The sequence below is a fragment of the Nuphar pumila genome, chromosome 1, assembly GCF_984573655.1.
Source record: "Nuphar pumila chromosome 1, dmNupPumi1.hap1.1, whole genome shotgun sequence".
NCBI classification, from domain to species: Eukaryota; Viridiplantae; Streptophyta; class Magnoliopsida; order Nymphaeales; family Nymphaeaceae; genus Nuphar; species Nuphar pumila.
In genome coordinates this window covers 33,129,987-33,150,019 of record NC_143249.1, presented here as the reverse complement: position 1 = coordinate 33,150,019, position 20,033 = coordinate 33,129,987, and the positions used below count along the sequence as shown (strand labels likewise).

Here is a 20,033-nt window from a genome sequence, read left to right as displayed (position 1 = left end):
GGTTAGGCGGGCGGGTCAACCCGACCCACCAACCCGTTTACCCGACCCAACCTGTTTATTAAACGGGTTGGCGGGTCGTGTCGGGTTACCCGTTTAATAAACGGGTCGGGTTCGTGTTTGCCACAGCCGACCCGTTTAATAAACAGGTCGGGTTCGGGTTGAGGTATGCTGACCCGCCAACCCACCGGGTCGACCCGCCAACCCGACCCGATTGCCACCCCTATTGAAAAGTGAAACTAAAGTTTTTAACCTTAAAAAGTAACTACTTATTTGCAAAATTCAATCAGTTGATTAATGTGTGTGCACTGAGGACATCAATCTCTGTCTTGCTCAATCTGGCCGTATAGATGGATTCAGCATGGTTTGTTTGCTAGGGATCAGTCCTTGGATCTTGTTTTTTTTTTCAAAAATAAAATCATATTCTTTGGACTCGTCAAATTTTGGTACATTCTGGGCCACTGATTTTAAAAGCCCTTGAAAATCATTCTTACACATCCTGATCACGTGATTCAAAACCTGTTTTTCACTAAATAAACCATGTAAATCACATCTGTGGTAGTTTTCTTGTCCATCCGATCATTTGATTGGACAGTTCAATGTTGGTGGAACCGGTGCATGCTAAAACCTAGTGCCCCATCTGATTGTTCATCTCCTTCATACTTAAGTAACCTCTCAGTTGAGGGGTTGACCTCCAGTCACTCCCACCTGTGCTAGTCCTAGTAGGGATCATTTCCTTGGTTTTTTGTTCTGTCCTGATCCTCCCTGGCTCTGCCTTTTGCCATGTGAGCATGCATGCAAGATGTGAGATGGTCTTGCTGCAACTAATTTTAAAGTTCAAACCTAGATGATTGAAATTATGCTTATATTGGCCTCAAAGAACTAGATACCATAAGGGCTTTTATGAAGGAGAAGTATTCGCTAAGGCCAAGCATGCAAGGAAAGTTGAAGGTCGTCTAAGCTGTCTTTAGTTGCTTTTCCCTTCCATCCTCCTGTTATACTTGTACCATGTGTTTCAAGGAAGCATAGAAGGGATATCCAAATGCTTAAACTGTAAAGGGGTGAGCTACCCTAGGATGTAATTCATCTTTTATAATGATTGCTGAATGCCTTGAAGCCATTTGTTTGATTGTTAGCTGGTCTCATTGCTCTGAGGATTCAAAGTTATGTCCTGTTTCGACCCTCTTTTTCATGTCTGCTTCTTTATCTTTTCTTTAACCATGAAATATTTGATCTTTCTTTTCTTTTCTCTAGGTACCTGTCTATAAAAATCCGTTATGCACTATCCCAGGAACCCCAGGGATTGTGCAGCATGAAATTTTGAATAATAGAAGACATGTTCTGACTAAGGTAAAGTTTCCTCCAAGTGCAGTGTAATCTATGTTTCATTTAATTATTTGTTATCAAAAAATGAATCACCACTCTGATAAGATGTATCTTAGAAACCTAAGGACATGGAATCTTTCTTTGATAGGACACTGCCGGGTCAGTGAAGCTGTGGGAGATTACTAGAGGTGCTGTGATTGAGGACTATGGCAAGGTTTATCTTCATAAAATTGTTTTCCATAATCTTTATCAGATTAGCATAGTGCTAAATAAAATATCATAAAAATAATCAACATTGTGGCAACTGACATAATATAGTTGTTTGTGGTTCTTCAACTACAGGTTTCTTTTGACGAGAAAAAGGAAGAGTTGTTTGAAATGGTATTGCACATATTTAAGTGCAATCATTTTAAGGACATTATTTAGTTTGACAAGGTGGTAAAATGACTTTCCTTTTTCAATTTTTGTAGGTCAGCATTCCTGCATGGTTCACCATGGATACTCGTCTAGGAAGCATGTCTATCCACTTGGACACACCACAATGTTTTTCGGCAGAGATGTATGCCACAGACTTGAATATTTTAGGTGCATCTGAAGAACAAAAGGTAAATAATTTGTGATCTTTTTTTGTTTCCTACGCTTGCCATTTAGATTTCCATCAAGCACAAAAGAAAACCCATAATCATTAGTAAAATTTGATCCATTATGAACTAAAAAATCATTGCATGAAAAATTTACAAGCTCAATACTCAAATTTTGTCAATCTTATTGTATTTAAAAATTTTAAATCCTTTTTAAGTGCATATGGCTTTGAGAAGGCAGTATAACTTTTAAGGATGCTGTTTCAGTGTATGACTAGCTTGTTCCAGGAGAGACACTACATGCAGAATTGCAGAAATTTTGCTTATCAGTTTTTTTTTCCATAAGGAAGTGCTGGGGGTTAGGCCCCCTTCCATTAATCAAAATTATCTATACACAAAATGTACAAAATTGAATTATAACAATACAGAACTATCCTGGGTGACATCCCCTGATCCCAGGTGGGTGGCCTATTGTGCCCAAACTTCCATTCTCCTGTTGCTATATTACAGACAAGAGAACAGACTGTATACAAAGGTGTTTCATTAAGCACAGACAACCTCGGGAGAGCCTTACTAATTGAATGGAGATTATCGCCGGTAGATCTCCTTCCTAGGCAAATGGATTTTATCCATCTCCTACTCGCAACACTAGAGCAGCTGATGGAAAACACTTTAGACGACTCTTCTACGAACCCCAGCAGTCTATCAAGCAACTGACTTCAGGAATAAGCAGGTCTGAACTCCATTGCGTTACACCAGCCACCAAAAATTGTCCATCTCTATTCCGGATACTGAACACCAATCGTGTGCTGCCTGGAATAGCCCCTGCCAGCATTTGGATGTTGAGCCGCTGTACACCATCCGGTGGCCATTTCCCAGGCGTAACCCCAAATTTCGTCCATGCTTTGATTGTCAACAACTCCACTGGTTCCCAGTAGAACTTTAAAAATGCCTGAGATCAGGTCATCCACACTTCACGAAAGATTTTACTAATTGAATAAGAAACTGATTCATGGACGATCCGATTTCGAATTCTCCATATTTTCCAACAAACAGTGTTGAAAACCAGTCCCCAGCATTTAGTCAGTCAAGGATCTGGAAATTGTTGCTGCTGCCACCAACGCAATTCCAAAGTTAACTCCCTCCAGAGGTATCGACGACAACCAAACAAATGGCAAATCTTCCTCCAGATGTCACCAACAATCTGACAAGAGATAAGAATGTGTTGATTGGACTCCTCCCTCTCACAAAATGAGCATTTGTTAGCTAGGGCGAAACCAAATCTTTTCATCCTGTAAGGCTTGATCCTTAGCAAACAAACCATGCTGAACACATCTATGTCGATAGATTGAGTCAATACAACTTGCACCTATGATTTCTAGATCATTAGTTCCTTACCTTCATTAGTAGCAAATTTTTTTCAAGATCACTAGAATATGTTAACTGGAAATATGTGAACTGGAGTGTGAACTAGGCATTTTGACACTTTTTTTTTGCAAATCCAACCCTGCAGATGCATTCGATGTGTTCCATTTGCTAGGAATCGACTGCTGGATCATGTATTTTCGATGAAAAATATGATTTTTGGATGCTTTAATATTTACAAAAATTCTGAACCGTTGATTTTCAAACCTTAAAAGATCCTTCTTATGCATTGTAATCATATAATCCAAGAGTTTGTTTCTGTAAAACCAAGCATCTAGATCATATTTTCGGTTAACATATTCTAGTGGCTATATATATATATATATATATATATATATATATATATATATATATATATATATATATATATATATATATATATATATATATATATATATTTGCTACCTTCGTGGTTAAGGCACCCCTAATGAAAAACTCTTCATTTTTCATTATTATTGTTTTGGTTGCATAATGCATATCTGCCCTCCAGATGTGATCTGCATGTTTGGTTTAGTAAAAGCTAGCCTTTGGAGTATGTTTTTCCGATGCATACATCTGATTTCTGGGGGGTTGACAAATCAATGGCCTACAATGTACCAAAATTTCAGCCCTAAAAAGATCATATTTTTATGTTGAAAAAATATAACCTAAACATCGATTCCTACTATTTTCACTATGATGATCACATCCATGGGGTCAAATTTGGTCAAAACAACCTCCCTCTATGAGTTCCAACTAAAGGTTTTTTTACCCATGAGGGTAGCAAATATTGTCCCTATATATACTTATTTATATTTTGGTACTAATAAAGGTAAAAAACTATTGAGCTGGAAATCAAAGGTGCGGGTTGTGTCAATTTAATCCAACCACAGTTGTTTTCCGCATGGTTTGTTTGCAAGGATTGGACCTTAGCCATGTTTTGCCTTCGTAAGGACATGATTTTTTGAGTCATGAGTTTTAGAACATTGTGGCCTATTGTTTTTTGAAGTCCTTGAAAAAACTGCTTACATGTCACAATCACAGTTCAAAACTCATTTTCTATGTCACACAGACACTTCACTTAGCAGGTGTATTCATACCGACATGAAACAACACTTGGACACTTCACGGACACGATACAACATTTCAACATAGTTGGACCAGTTTCACACACAGTCAACATTGTGTCATTAGCTTTGTCTATTTTCTTTTATGATCTTATTTACTTATTCATATTCACTTGAGTTATTTTTCTCTTAAAGTTGTCATTAATTACATTACATTTCAATTTCAACTTAGTTTCGCTATTTAATGTTCCTAACTGTAGTGATTTAAAATTGTTGTTTTATACACACTCACACATACATACATCTATGTGTGTGTATGGCCGTGTCCCTGTGACCTAATTTTTGAAAATTATCATATCATACTAAGTGTATCCACATTGTGCACCCACATTCGTTTCCATGTGACATAGCACATTTCACACTAAACAAAACCATGTAGATCACAAAGTTATGGGATCTTTGCTTGTGTCACAAACAATGATATGAGTAATGATCCAACACATGCTGTGAGTTTGTAAACTTTTTGAAAAATAGGACATGGTACTTGGAATTTTTAAGTTTTTACCAAATAATTTTTTTGATATTTTAACATATTAAAAATTAAAAATTAAAATGCATTTTTATTGAAATAATATTAAAAGTCAGTAAAAAGTAATAAAATAATGCCCGTACATGTCATAGTGTGTCTAGTCGTGTTACCAGGGACACACTTCCAAAATGGCATGTCCCTGTGACATGGCCTACTTTTCACAGCTGAAGTGTGTCAACCAGCCACCAGGCCCACCACCCATCATTGTGCATATGTTCAACATCCTAAAGAACTAATGGTGTTGTTTGCCAGAACTTACTAATGGAACGCCTTTTGCAAGATTCTATAATAGTTGACCATTGTTGAACGGTGACATGTCTGCACATGCTTTTGCCACTAACGCACCTTGGTCATGGCCTCTGTTTTTTTATTTATTTTTCTTTGTGTATTGAACATCGTTTGCAAATGTTTTCTTTTTCTTTTTTCCCTTCCAATTGAATTCACAGCTTGCGATGCTTTCTAATTCCTTGTGAGCAAAAAGTGCCTTAATATTTAAATTTACCATACGTGGCAACTGTGTAAATTCCTTTGATGTTCATAAATCTTAATTTATTCCCCTCACCACGCAAATTAAATAGATATACCTTGCCAAAACAATGCTATGTAAGCAAGTTGATGAATAGGTTGACTGATGTGGGCTTCACGTCAGCTGGGCTTGAAAAGTTTCTCTGAGCACATTGATTTTATTTTTGAAAATGTGAAAGTGAAGAATCTGTCTTGAAGCCATTTATAAATATAGAAATGTATTATATACTATTTGGTGCCTAATGTACACTGCTTTTATTTTTAAAAAAAGTGAAAATGAAGAAGCCCTGATTTGAATGATGCAGATTAATCTGGCTCAAGAAACACTTCGGGGTCTTTTGGCCCATTGGTTAGCCAAACGAAAGGAAAGATCAGGATCGCCAGCTTCAGCTAATGGAAATGTTCCAACAGGGAGAGAGATATCCATTCGAAACCATCCTCATTCAAGGCTAGAGGTTGATGATGGTACTGAAAATCACAGGTCCGCAGTCGTTCCATCATTTGAGTTCTCAACAGTTTCTCCTCCTTCCATTATTACTGAAGGTTCTCATGGAGGTCCTTGGAGAAAGAAGATTACAGACTTGGATGGCTCAGAAGACGAAAAGGAGCTACCATGGTGGTGTCTAGACTGTATTTTGAATGGTCGACTACCTCCTAGAGAAAATACCAAGTAAGCCCCCTCCTTGCAGTATATTTACGATTGCAATTAATTGGTGTGTCATTTTCATGCCTTGGGAATTTTCTTTTCTCTCTTCTTTTTGTTTCCTTTTTGTGACATGTTGGATCAACGAGAGATTTAAAGTAGTGATTTTAAATGTTGACATCATCTGCCATACTTGTTGCTTACTGTGTTGCTGTAGCCTAGCATTCTGTCACCTTTATGCAGGTGCATCCTTTTCTTATTGTTTCCATATACTTGGTGACTCCTTACTAGAAGGGATAAAAGAATATGGTTCCAGTTAATTATTCTTCTATAGGAATTTCACTCTAGACCCGGAATGATTCCCAATGTGGGACTTAAGAAATAGCGGTCTTCTTAAGGAAATTGGTGCACAGACTCGTAGCACCTGGAACATTCTGCCTTTTAAATGTTTAGGTGGATCTTGTGAGCGTTGAATAAGATGGATCCAACTTATGGTTCTTTCAATGAAGTTCCACTCTAGCTCTAAATGGATTTAGGCTGAGGGATCTGTCCATGAGCTAGAACTTTTTGGATGGCTTATGAAGCTAAGGCAAGAATTATGAGAATCTCCAATTGTGATTTCAAAGTGTTGATATTTAATTTGTGTCATATATTCTTGGGTGTTTTTTTTGTTTATTTTTAACTATGTCGACATGGGATATTCATAAATTTTTTATTCGACTCCCAGTGTTGTTTTACATAAGTTTCTTTTGGTTCCTTTTAAATACCCAAGTTGGTCCCTTTCCATTCAAATGCATGGTATATAAAGAGTATATAAACAGAGACTCAAGACTGTAGAGAACCATTCGTGAAAACACATTGCAACCAGTGGTTTGTTTCTGTTGGAAATGACCAAAGTATGACTTTTCTTCAGGTTATGTGCCCCTCCTTTGCTTTTATAACTTCTCACTTCTAGGAATGAGCCTTAGTGACAGCAGGAAGAAAAATAAATGTACTGTACAGTTTGTTGAACATGAGGTTTGAACCGAAGGGAAAGAGTGAGCATATGGTTAATGAGGGTTTCAGGGTAGATGATGGTGCAAATAGAATAATTAGAGAAAAGAGAGTTACTAGAATAAGTTTCAAAGCAGGCCTTTTCAACAACATGCTTAAAATGAAGCTCTCCAGCAATTGGAAACCTGATGAGTTATAGCATTATCATCATATGCATGTTTAAATTCCTAAAAGGTATATGAAATTTTAAATAAGTTGTGTCTAGTGTGCTGTTATTGAACTATATGATTTACCATTTGAAATAAAGGAGTAATTCTTCCCTCTACGCCAAATTCATCTATCCAGTATGAGTTCCTAGCAAGCTAGGGAGAAGTTAATTAGGCATCTGATTGTTACTTATCCAATGTATGCTTTTCCTAAAGAGAGGTGAAGTCAGGAAAGTTGTGTGTAGAATAATCAACTTGCATCATGTCACATGGTATTAGGTCCCCTGTTTATAAATAGCTAGATCTAATTGTCTGCAATATATTTGCATTTTGTGCTTTGTGTTAACCTTGTCACCCCTTAACCTTTTTGAACAAGAGCGGATCCTGTAAAACGCTACAACCATAAAAACCACCCCACTGTACTGTAGTTCAGTACAAGTGGGACCCACAGAGGTGTGGGTTTTGTTGTTGTAAACGCTGGGTGAGATTGCTAATCTCACCCAGTGTTTTACAGGATCCGCTCTCTTTTTGAACTTGTTCTTTGGCTGTCATAGTGAACTTAAGTCTTTAGCAGCGTGATACAGAGCATCTGGCGAGGGGAAAATATTCTCCTGAATTGCTTATTTATTGCATATTCTTTATGTATGCTTTTCATTGGAATGCTTATGGATAGACTTTCTGATATGCTGACATCGTTGCTTTATGACTAAGAAGACATCTTCTTCTATCTATTACATGTTTAACAAGACTACAATGAAACTTTGTCGATATTAGGCATAGGCTGTGTGCTCACTTTGAATGCATTGAGCTTGGGTGCAGAGCCTGAACTTGGTTAGATTATGCTCAGGTGTGTACAATACTGCCTGCCTTGAACTTGGCCTGGAAGCCGATGCCAGACTAGTAACCATCTCTTCATCTTGTGCCTAACCAATGCTGATATGAGATGCTTGATGGCAGAGTTGTGGTCAATATGGAAGCCCACATCAGCCCAGACTAATTGATATATGTCAAGGGGGCCATGCAGTATGGGCTTTCTGTATCAGAGGCCTAGAGTGTGTTGTTTTGTCCTTTTCATGTGAAAATACGACACTTGTTCTATGTTTCACATCACTTTTACCTTTTAGAATCTATAGCATGTAATGGATCCAAATATCTTTTAAATATACTAAATTTGTTGATATGATCATGAATCCTGAAGTTGTCTGATTTTCTTATGCTTAGTCTTGCAATTATGTTTGTTACATGCAAATTTCTGTAATTGTTTTTATTTCCTTCAGATGCAGCTTTTATTTGCAACCATATGAAGGAACAACTGTGCAAGTCCTTACGCAAGGGAAGCTAAGTGCACCACGGATTTTGCGGATACATAAAGTAAGCATGTATTTTGGTGGAATTAATACCTTATGATGCTAGACGTTTTTAATTTTTAGCTGTGTTTTGTGGTATACTATTTGACTGTGGTATGGGAGTGGTAAGTTTTTATCACAAAATGTAGATCTGCAATCATGCCTAACCCTTCTGAAAAACCTTAAATACCATCAGCTGATCTTTGAGTTTTGGGGCGTGAACTTTTAATTTCTAGTATGGGGATTTAGGTAATGTCATTATTCTGCCTTTATGTTCAGAATATTTTTAACTGATAGGGATATATGGAAAACTAATTGTGTTGTTTTGCCTTTATAATTTTTTTTGTACTTTTGCACAGGATAGTGGAAAACCTGCTTGAAAAATAATCTTTTTGTTTTGCAGGTTATAAATTATGTTATTGAGAAAATGGTTCTTGATAAGCCATTAGAAAATAATTCTGATGGAACTTTTGTATCTGGAATGACTGGGCAATCACCACTGCCACCTATCGAGGATGGCTCCTTCAGATCTGGCTTGAAGCCATTTCAAAAGATTAAGCCTTCTTCTGTGGAGATCCTTTGCAATAACCAGGTTGGTGTTCATGTAGTTGGAAAGCTGTCATGTAAATTTTCACGCTTGTTATCCTTGCATTTCTCTGCTGCATTGCCTACTTAAAAATTTTGCAAAGTTGAACCTTGCATTACTGATGAGCTCCCACGGTAGAAGTTTAAAGTTACTTAATGAGGGATTAAGTAACTTGTTTTGCCCATGATCGTTATGGATAGAACTCATCTAGTTGACAGGTCTTATCTTACAGTTGTAACTTGCTTGTGTCACAGCATCTTTTGGTGATTTGACTGGCTAGTATGCAGAATTTGAACGACCGACTAATAACCAAAATGACAGAATTTGTATCATTTTTTACTTCTTTCCCTCATTCTTGTTTATTAGTTTGAAAGACACCTGATTTTTGTCTTGGGAGTTGGTTTAGCTCAACAATTAACAATTACTTGAACTTAGTTCTGGCGTCAAGTTTGGTTGAGGGTATGTATGCGTGTCATGGCTCCAAAGTTGGCATTAGAAAGTGAATGCAAAGTTATGCGTGACAACTAAAAAGCAAAGACAATGCCATGTAGATGATGATGATGGTTGTGCTGAATTATAATCGTGACCTTTCAACACCTTAGTCTTGAGAATCACTCATTGCCTGTGCATTGTGCAGAACTTACGAATTTGAATCTTGCCTATGACATGCGATAGAGGTCCACTTGTGCACTTTCTGCTGCTTTTGTTTAGACATCTCACTCCATTTATCCTTATACTTCGTCATTGCATATTGATCATTTATTGTGTTCAACCTTTTTCCTATACTTTCTTCCTTTTGAAGCTATCCCTCCTATATAACCAAAAGCATGGGGGACTTCCCAAGTTAAGCTGATCATCTTAACAGTGAAACTCTCCAATGGTTCAGCCATTAGGTTTCAAAAAAACAAGTATTTGAAGTTGTGTCATGAAGCTGTTATTGAACCATCTCTGGATTCTAGAGATGTTCGTGAAGTTCACATGGTTCAGTGATGTTAATATCAGTGTCTTGAGCTTATTTTGACTTTGTTAAAGCTTTAATTTGTAGTTCCACTGTGGTGGTGGTGGTAGTGATGATGATGATGATAATAATAATAATAATAATAATAATTATTATTATTATTATTATTATTATTATTATTGTTGGGATTGTGATTCTTGGTGGTGAAAGTTTTTTCTGGGTTCCTCAGATTCTTATGTTTTATTTCGTAAGGATCTTTGCTATAATGTTATTCAGCTTGTTGTGCTTCTTTTTTAGCAACTTGTGCTTCATCCTTTTCGCAAATTGATTGAGGAAATCACGATATATTTTTTGCAGCTCCTGAATCCTGATATGAGTTTGGCCACTGTTAAGGCATACATCTGGAAAAAGCCAGAAGATTTGGTACTCCACTATAAAGTGTTATAGAGATGATACCTGGTCTTACCAGCATAAGGGTATCTTATCTTCATTTTAAGAGAACATATTAGTGCATGATGAATTTGTGTGTACTTCAGCTCTATCGCATACATCTGATTTATCTTCGCTGCTGCACTCTGTTTGAAGGATGTGCATTCAAGATTCAAAGGCTTGCTGTTGCTTGCAACCTATGTGGATTATAAACTGTTCAGGGCTTCTGCCAGTGGAGAATGTACTATATTGCTGTAATTATCTTCATGGATGGTGTTCATCTGGCCGATAATTATTCCTTTGTAAATGTGAATTTGGAATCCATGAATCCTGCTGCGGTGGGTGCCTTTCAGCCTTGGCCGCTTCTGAAACATCAGGTGTTTGATGAATACTTGGATGGTACTCACAGGCTTGATGCGATGCAAGGGTTGATATGCAGTTGCTTGAATTTCTGGAAGATTGAAGGTTCTGGTGAGGGCATCACTAAACACGATGTTTAAGAATGCATCATGAGATCCGCAAAAATTTGTAACTAGAAACCCTGCCCTGTCTGTTTCTGCTTCAAGGGACTTTTGATCATTTGGATGTTTCGTTGTAAAGGGGATAAACGTTGGCATCCATTTTGGAGTAAGGCAATGCTGAGAACTAAAATAAGACATGTTCCTTTCTCTTTCCTGCATTCTCTGTTTCCCAGTTATCCTACATTGCATCTCATCACCATATTCTTACTGATTTCTTGATGGACATACCATAGTTACCCGCGTAAGAAGTGGGTGCGAGAAGCGATGCCCACGGAATGTGAAGTGAGAAATGCATGTTTAAAAAGTATCTTACTACATTAAACCTAGAGCATTTAGGGGGCGTTTGTGTCACGGAAGAGAGCTCCACGGAAAATTTAAAAGAGCCTATTGTACGAATTCGGACGAAACTCTTTACAAGCTCTGCTTCCCAGCCCAGCCTTACAAATTGTGGCCTCGGTGCAAACGTCGAAATTGATTTCCCAAGTCTTTTTTATTGCTAGGCCACTCTTCCAGTTCTGGGTCGGAAGTTCTTGTCCATCCGTCCCAGACTGATTCTTGTTGTATGAAGATTGATAAACTAACTGAGCAGCTTGTGGATTGACCCACTTTGAAAACTCGTTTGTGATCGGGTTATATAAATGGCGAGCCAAGCCTTGAGCTGCTCGTTAAGTATAAACTTGTCGAGCCCGAACATCGGTTGTTCAGTTTGGCTAGACTCATGTAAGCTCGTGGAACAAGAATATATAAAATATGGGTGCAACAATTGTCATCCCAATAACAAGATTGGTGACATTTCTCAAGCATTAGCCAAACTCAATTGAGATCAAAGTCCAATTTAAGGCAGCGTACAAGACGGGACTATTTGACCTATGCAAATCTTCATGTCATAAATTTGCCTTCATTTGTTCAATACCCAGTCTAAGAGTCCTTTGCTGCAGGGACGAAGCCAACAGGATAAACGAGTTTCAAACTCGTTGGTAAGAAGAGAGAAGGGAGAGGAGAGAGAGGAAGAGAAGAGAGAGCGTACACCCAGGTTTAACGCGGTTCGGCAATGTGATCCGATAATGCAGGAAACTATCCCTGGTGGGCAGGGAGGGTGTACTCGTGGAGTTTTACTCCATGGCCACCGAAATAGGGCCACAATCAAAGTGGCACCTCTCGGCTCATACCAAATTGTCTGAACTAGAACAATGGCTTCTCCCCATTATTAAAAAAAATGTGGGTTTTCAACTATTCAAGTGCAAATGTTCCTTTCTAATCACCATAGTGATCAACACTGAACTTTGATAAACAGCAATGGCTATAATTGCAAAAGCAGCATTTTCTTGATGGATGCATCCATCCACTCAGCTTCCAAAATTGAGGTGTAATCAACTAAGGTAGTCAATGAAGTAGCAGGCTTTGGCTTTAAATAAAAAGCCCCTCATGTTGCTATTAAAGAATTTTTTATGAGAATGTACTTTTTTTTCTAGAGAAAGTGAAAATTTATTGAATGCAAAAGAGGATGAAAAGCATGCAAGGGTAAAACCCACATAGTTTTACGTTGCCAGGTAAGTAAGGCAAACAATACCAACGGGCAACGGGGCTAGGTCTATGATCTTGGGGGTGGTTACTTCATGTAAATATAAAAAAAACATGCAGAGTCACCAATGAGAAGAGAAGGAAACACAAAAACAAAGGAGAAACAACGGAAGCAGGTTACAACTCCAGATGATAGAAGAAATAGGGCTAGCCGAATCCAAAAACAGAAGGGATTTCTGCTCATTCCAAATTCTCCATCAAGCCTATAGAATCTACCATTTTCAGATGCAACTCCATTTGGTAGACGAACAAAGGGCAGGAGGCCCCAAAAGAAGTAGCCGAAAACATGCCGAGCAATAAACAAAAAAGGAGTTGGAAAACCAGACAGAACCAAAGGAGATGTTCTGAATCATCTTGGTCTTTCATGCAAATGACACAACCAAAAGAGAATGAAGTTAAATAATAGATTTTCCAACAAAGCTTTACTTCATAAGCTATGTGTTTTCCTTTTCTAGATAGCATGTCATTCTTTTATTTAAATCAAGATCAAAGTGTGTGCTTCCAAATAGCCAACTTTAATTACATGTGCAAAATAAATGAAAGCCTACTGATGACCTGAAAAGATCATGTGCAATATGATTGCACAAATATTTGTGCATTAAGCACCTCATCACCCTCCATCTTGGGGGCATGCCTGCCAGTTGTGGCACATCTCTCTAAGAAAAATTACATATTTTTTCTTAACCAGGGAAAAAAAAGGAAAACCTAATGGCTGAGCGTGTTAAGAAACGTAAAACCACATGCAAGAAGAGAAACAACGAGTTTAACGTGGTTCTGCAATGAGTGCTTACATCCACCGGTGAAAGAAGGCTTAGAGCCTGAATATTATTCAATGCACATATGATTACAACATGTCCTTATATATAGGGAAACAATCTTCAACTCAGATGAATAAGGAAGCCCAAAAACGAGATAAGGATAAACACTAGTTGAAACTGTAGAGCCAATCTAAAAAATGGTTTCTTAATGAGAAGTCCGATAAGGATTCTACCTGCATACGACAGTCTCTCCCTCAAGTTGGGGCGCAGATGTCTATCTGACCCAATTTATAGCTCAATTTGTGATGCTTCTCACGACTTAAGGAATTGGCGAAGATATCAGCCAATTGCTCATGACTTCTAACATAAGAAGTGTGAACTTCTTTGTTTTGAATATTTTCTCTCACGAAATGACAGTCGACTTCAATATGTTTGGTTCTCTCATGAAAAAACGGATTGGCTTCGATGTATATAGCGGCCATGTTGTCACACTTGAGTTCCATTGGTTGAGTAATAGTTATGCCCATGTCAAGAATGAGGGCTTTACTTCAAATGAATTCACATGCGCACGCAGCTATGGCGCGATACTCGGCTTCAACACTCGATCTATCAACAACTGACTGTTTCTTGCTCTTCTAAGTAACAAGATTATCACTAAAAAAAGAACAAAAGCCTATAGTCGATCTTCTATCATTAGGGTCACCTGCCCAGTCGACGTCAAAAAATCCAATAATGTCAAGGTTTTCATTTTTCTTCATAAGGATCTCCTTACCCGGGCTTCCCTTAAGATATCGAAGAATTTTGTGAGCAGTTTCGACATGAGTGGATCGTGGTTGATATATGAACTGACTTATTACACTGACTGCATACGTGATATCAGGGCGAGTAATAGTCAGATAAATTAATTTTCCCATGAGCCTTTGAAAACTCTCAATGTTGGTAACAACCTCTCCATCACTTTTCTTTAATTTGCAGTTAGTTTCAAGAGGAGTTTCTGCAGCTTTTGCTCTAATTATTTTAATGTCTTTGAGGAGATCTAATGTGTATTTTCGTTGGCACACAAAAATCCCTTTGTTAGAGTGTGCCACTTCGATGCCAAGAAAGTACCTTAGTTTGTCGAGATCTTTGATTTCAAATTTGTTATTCATGACTTCTTTGGTTTTCTGCATCATGATTGGGTTGCCTTCAGTTACAATTATGTCATCAACATAAACTAGTAAAATCGCAGTGCCCTGCGATGAAATATGCACAAACATGGTATAATCCATAGAAATTCATTTGTAACCGATTTCAACAAGAACTTTGCCAAGCTTGGCAAACCATGCTCGAGGAGACTGTTTGAGACTATAAATAGATTTTTGAAGTTTGCAAACTTTTCCTACCTCACACTTGAACCCAGGTGGAGGGTTATACACTTCTATTAAATTGCCATGGAGAAAAACATTTTTTACATTCAACTGATAAACATCCCATTGTTTAATAGCAACAACTGAAAAAAGAATACGAATAGAGCTCATTTTAGCAACAGGTGCAAAGGTTTCAGAAAAATCAATACCTTCTTTCTGGGTATACCCCTTTGCAACAAGCTTTACTTTGTGTATCTTTCTACAGAGCCGTCACTATTGTACTTGATCTTATATATCCATCGATATCCCACAGTTATTTTTCTTTGAGGTAACTCGGCTAATGTCTAAGTATTGTTCTATAGCAAGGCTCCCAACTCGTCATCCATTGCCTTCTTCCATTGATAATCTTCAAATGCTTATTTATAACTTGATGGTTTATGATGAGAATAAATCTTAGACAGGTAAGCTTGATATGACTTGGATAGTTTTGAAAGATCAAATTGAAGCTCTATAGAATGAGATTTAGATGTTTCAGTGGCACAATAAGAGTAATAATCTCTGAGTCTAACAGGGGGTCGTGTGAGTCGAGAAGTTCTTCTGACATTACTGATCTTTTGAGTAGAGTTGGGTATATTCTGACTTGGGTTGGTCTCAAAACCGAGATTAGAATTGGAATATGGAATAGAAGGACTATTGGTTTCTTGAATTAAAGGGTCAACTGAGCCATTAGGGATAGGTTCAGTAAATGACTCAAGGATAGGCAAAAAAGGCCTAGGTAGGGAACTTGTTATATCCGACTGATTCTCTCCCTGATTAGGACACGGGTAGTAAGCCTCGTTTTCAAAAAATTTCATCTCTTGAAATATACAACTTTCTTGTAACAGAATCATAACACTTAAAACCCCTTTTTGGGGATGAATAACCAATAACGACACATTTAACAACTCTTTTTTCAAGTTTGTTCCAGAATTTATCTTAAAGATGAACAAAGCACTTGCACCCAGACACTTTCAAATGTTTGATGAAAATTTTACGATTTCTCAAACTTTTTAAAGGAATTTTGTTTCTCAAACTGGAACTTGGGACACAGTTTATAATATAACATGCTATAGCAATAGCGTCGGCCCAATATTGTTGTGGCATGTTCATCTGAAACATGAGAGATCAGGCAATGTTGAGTAAATGCTAGTTTTTCCTTTCGGCAACTTTGTTTTGTTGTCGAGTCCCAGTGCAGGTGGTCTGAGGCAATACCTTGCTGGGTCAAAAAATCACTAAGGATTTCATTAATGTATTCTCCTTCATTATCAAATCTCAAATGTTTTTATCTTAAGCTCAAATTGAGTAAGCACAAGATTATAAAACTTTTGAAAACTTTGGCTACCTCATGTTTATGCTTCAAAAAATACATCCAAGTAACACGAGATTTATCATCAATGAAAGTAACATAATATTTAAAACCAAGCATAGAGTCTACTGGGGTTGGACCCCACACATTAGAATGAATGACTTCAAACAAAATGTTGCTTTTAAAAGAGAAGTTTTGAAACGGAAGCTGAGTTGCCTTGGCAAACTCGCAAGCATCACACGATAAATTATCATAACAAAGTTCGAGAAGTAAAAGTTTTAAGACTCTAGCAGAAGCATATCCAAGATGATAGTGCCAAAGACTATAAAGATTACTGGATTGATCACAACTTAAGAAAACTTTTGTTGGTTGACTGAATACGTATAGTCCATCATGTTCTATGCCTCTACCAATCACCTTCTTCATTTTCGTGTCTTGAAAAATCACAACCTTTGAGAAGAAAATAGCCAAGCAATCATGAGTTTTTGTAATCTTACTTACAAATATAAGATTAGAAACAAGTTTAGGGATAATAAGTACTTTAGACTCCCGATTTTGATTGATAAGACTAATATTTTTTTTCAGTAACCATCATGATGGATCCATCGGTAGTGTAAACCTGTTTTTTAGTACTCGACGAACCATTGTAGCGATTTGTCATGTGGTCTGAGGCCTTAAAATCAACAACCCATTCATTGCTTGAAAGGCATAAATCTTACCTTGCTGATTGGTAAGGACGTCACTAACCGACGACGTGATGGCTATGTTAGTCTTAGCCATCTGCTCAAAGAACCCTGTTAGCTCTTCTTTGGTAACAAAATTGGCAGAATCCTTTTTTATACCTATTTCCTTGTCTCGGTTAGGTCGGCCAACAAGGTCCTAGCACCGATCTTTGGAGTGACTTATTTTTTTTTACAGTAGGTGCATTTGATTTTAGGCTTTGCCTTAGATCGGTCTTGATTGGTATTGTTAAAAATCTCAACAGACGATTGGTATTTTTGGAAGCCTACCTGGCATGCCATCTGTTCTGATTGCTCTTCCTTAATTTTAGGACCTAGATTCATAACTAATCTGTGAGTTTCTTCCTCTTGGATCATGGCACACACGGTGTTGTAAGATGGTAGGGGAATAGACATTAAAATCTGGCTATGCAAATTCTCATAATCAGGGCCGAGATGAGCAAGCACCTTACTAACCTTATTTTCCTCTAAATGTTTCTTATTTTCAAGAATGTCTTCGATTGGAGGACGGTATTGAAGTAATTGATCCCACATCCCCTTAAGAGTGTCGATGTATACACTAAAGGGCTTGTCTTCACGGGTGTACTTAGCTATTTTCAGCTGCAACTCGTATACTCTATCAAGATTGAACTACTCTCTTTAGATTTCTTTAACAGCATCCCAGATTTTTTTGCAGAATTCATAAACAAAAAACTTCTATCAATGGCCGATTTCATGGAGTTTAATATCCAACTCATGACCCTATCATTTTTAGATTCCCATTTTTCATAGGTGGGATCTTTCATAGGTGGGATCTGAGAGATTTGGTTTCACGTTTTTTCAGTGATGTATCCAACTTTGGATTTACCACTTAGGAATAACTTCACGACCTTTGTCTAACTCAGGTAATCAGCCCCTGAGAATAGAGTATTGGTGATTTTAAGTGATTCTGATCATGGTAACCAACCTTATCAGCTGTCACGCTTCATATGATATTATCGGCGATAGCTCTTCCATCTTCTGCCATGGGCGCCAACAAACAATGAACTTCTACCAAGAATCAGAAACTTGCTCTGATACCATGTTAAGAAATGTAAAACCACGTGCAAGAAAAGAAACATAACGTGGTTCGGCAATGAGTGCCTCCATCCATGGGTGAAAGAAGGCTTAAAGCCTGAATATTATTCAATGCACATATGATTACAGCATGTCCCTATATATAGGAAAACAATCAACAACTCAGATGGAGAAGAAAGCCCAAAAACCAGATAAGGATAAACACTCGTTGAAACTGCAGAGCCAATCTAAAAAATGGTTTCTTAATGAGAAGTCCGATAAGGACTCTACCACAAGGTCCGATAAGGACTCTACCTGCATACGACAGAGTGCACATTGTTAGTCCTCTGCTAGTAAAACCTTGAGGTCCTCCCTTTAGGGAGCTCACCTAGCTTCAACCTTGCGGTAAGGAATGCCCACCGTGGGGTTGGAACCGTGGCCATTCCATATACAGTAGGAAGACGAGTACTTGTGGGCATGTTATTTTTATTAGACCACCAATTGATTGCGTAAAGGCCCATTTTACTCATTCCAGAACAAGTTCCTCATGTATAGATGAAATTAATGAGATCTTATCAGGAATTGTTTTTTTATTTTGAATTAGATAGAAACTCAATTTTGGTTCATGTTTTGGCTTGTATTAGGATCCAGATCCAAATCAGCATGTGCTTGCTGATAATTCACCGTCATCTGCATGATGGTCTTGGATTTAGACAAGTTTGAGGTATCCATGTCTTTTATCATCTCAATACCCATTCTAATGATCTTGGTCCAACAAGTTTGAGGTATCTATGTCCTTATCACCTCAATATCCATTCATTGTTTTTATAGTCAAACGCAAAAAAAAAAACCCATCATTTTTTACTACACATTGGTTGGCTTCCTGTTGGTAAAACCCTTGAGGTCTCTCCTGCCTATCACCCAGTTTTGACCTTGTGACAAGGGACGCCACCTGCAGGTTTCAAACTTGTGACGTCTAGTCAACTTGGTGACATTTACAAGTCACCCCCACCAGATAACCAGAGCCTTTGTGGGCTCAATATCCATTCTTTATAATGTACATGTGGTCAAGAAATACATATTTGACTGTGGGTTCACAAGGAATTCTTGACTTTCTATTAGCCATATATTAGAACCATACTCTCGTAATATAAAAAACAAGATGACATATATATCAAGTTTAGAAGGAAGCGTTTGTAAAGGTTCTTTACATCTGCCTAGGTGGGTTGACTTAAGGCATTCAAGCTCAAGGACGTCACGACCTGAGGCATGAGTTTCTTTGCCATGTGTCAACGGGTCGGACCCAGGTATAACCAGACTTGGACCTGATTTTTTAGTATACTATCGGGTCTAGACCCAGGTCTAATCGAGTCCACTATAAGAAAAAATATATCCGGACCCATGCCATACCCAGTAAAACCATATTTTTACATTGAAAATTTGTGGGTCTTAATCAGAACTCGAGTCAGGTCCGGGTCTGGTATAAAATTTCACAAACTATATCTAGGTCCATTTATTAATTGGACCTTTGGGTCCGAACCCGGGTCTTAATCAGGTCTTCTTATTTATCACCATACCCAAACCCTATAGGGTTTGGTTCGAGTCGGGTCTGGGTCTGGGTAAACCCGACCCATTGACACCCCTAGCCATAAGTTCAGAGCAACAGGCTGTCTAATGGACGACAAGGGCAATTTCATGGTTTTATGCCGGTAGGCGTAGCATTCAACGCGAGCTATGTTTCTCTTAAACTTTACAAAGTGTCAAACATTCATGCCGTCTTCTTTGAGCATCAATGGTAGATTTCTCATAAAAAAAATAGCTTTCTTAGGGAAATACGACTTTGCAATCTGACACGAAAAACTTTCTCAAATTTTCACGCAATGCACGTGCCACGCAACAATCCCCAAGACTAATTTTTTGGTACCTTCAACGTTTCTAGATGTAAATAACGCTGACCAAAAATCAAGTGACCCATGATGTTGGCAATGCCTCTCTCTCTCTCTCTCTCTCTATCTATCTATCTATATATATATATATATATATATATATATGGTTCA

General features: G+C 37.8%; 1 protein-coding gene across 2 annotated transcripts in view; it reads left to right on the top strand.

Moving 5' to 3' along the window:
* LOC149848620 (uncharacterized) overlaps positions 1 to 11,325 on the top strand; it is a 54,784-nt gene extending 43,459 nt beyond the window's left edge. Inside the window, exons 12-20 of one of the 2 annotated variants that reach the window (XM_089996569.1) lie at positions 1,252 to 1,347; positions 1,472 to 1,537; positions 1,666 to 1,704; positions 1,794 to 1,928; positions 5,795 to 6,159; positions 8,609 to 8,702; positions 9,081 to 9,269; positions 10,579 to 10,697; positions 10,807 to 11,325. In XM_089996569.1, the coding sequence (XP_089852695.1) occupies positions 1,252 to 1,347; positions 1,472 to 1,537; positions 1,666 to 1,704; positions 1,794 to 1,928; positions 5,795 to 6,159; positions 8,609 to 8,702; positions 9,081 to 9,269; positions 10,579 to 10,668 (1,074 nt within the window). In that variant the 3' untranslated portion in view covers positions 10,669 to 10,697; positions 10,807 to 11,325. The remainder of the gene's footprint in view (positions 1 to 1,251; positions 1,348 to 1,471; positions 1,538 to 1,665; positions 1,705 to 1,793; positions 1,929 to 5,794; positions 6,160 to 8,608; positions 8,703 to 9,080; positions 9,270 to 10,578; positions 10,698 to 10,806) is intronic. The other variant, XM_089996579.1, reaches the window with a different exon arrangement.
* The last annotated feature ends 8,708 nt before the right edge of the window (positions 11,326 to 20,033 follow it).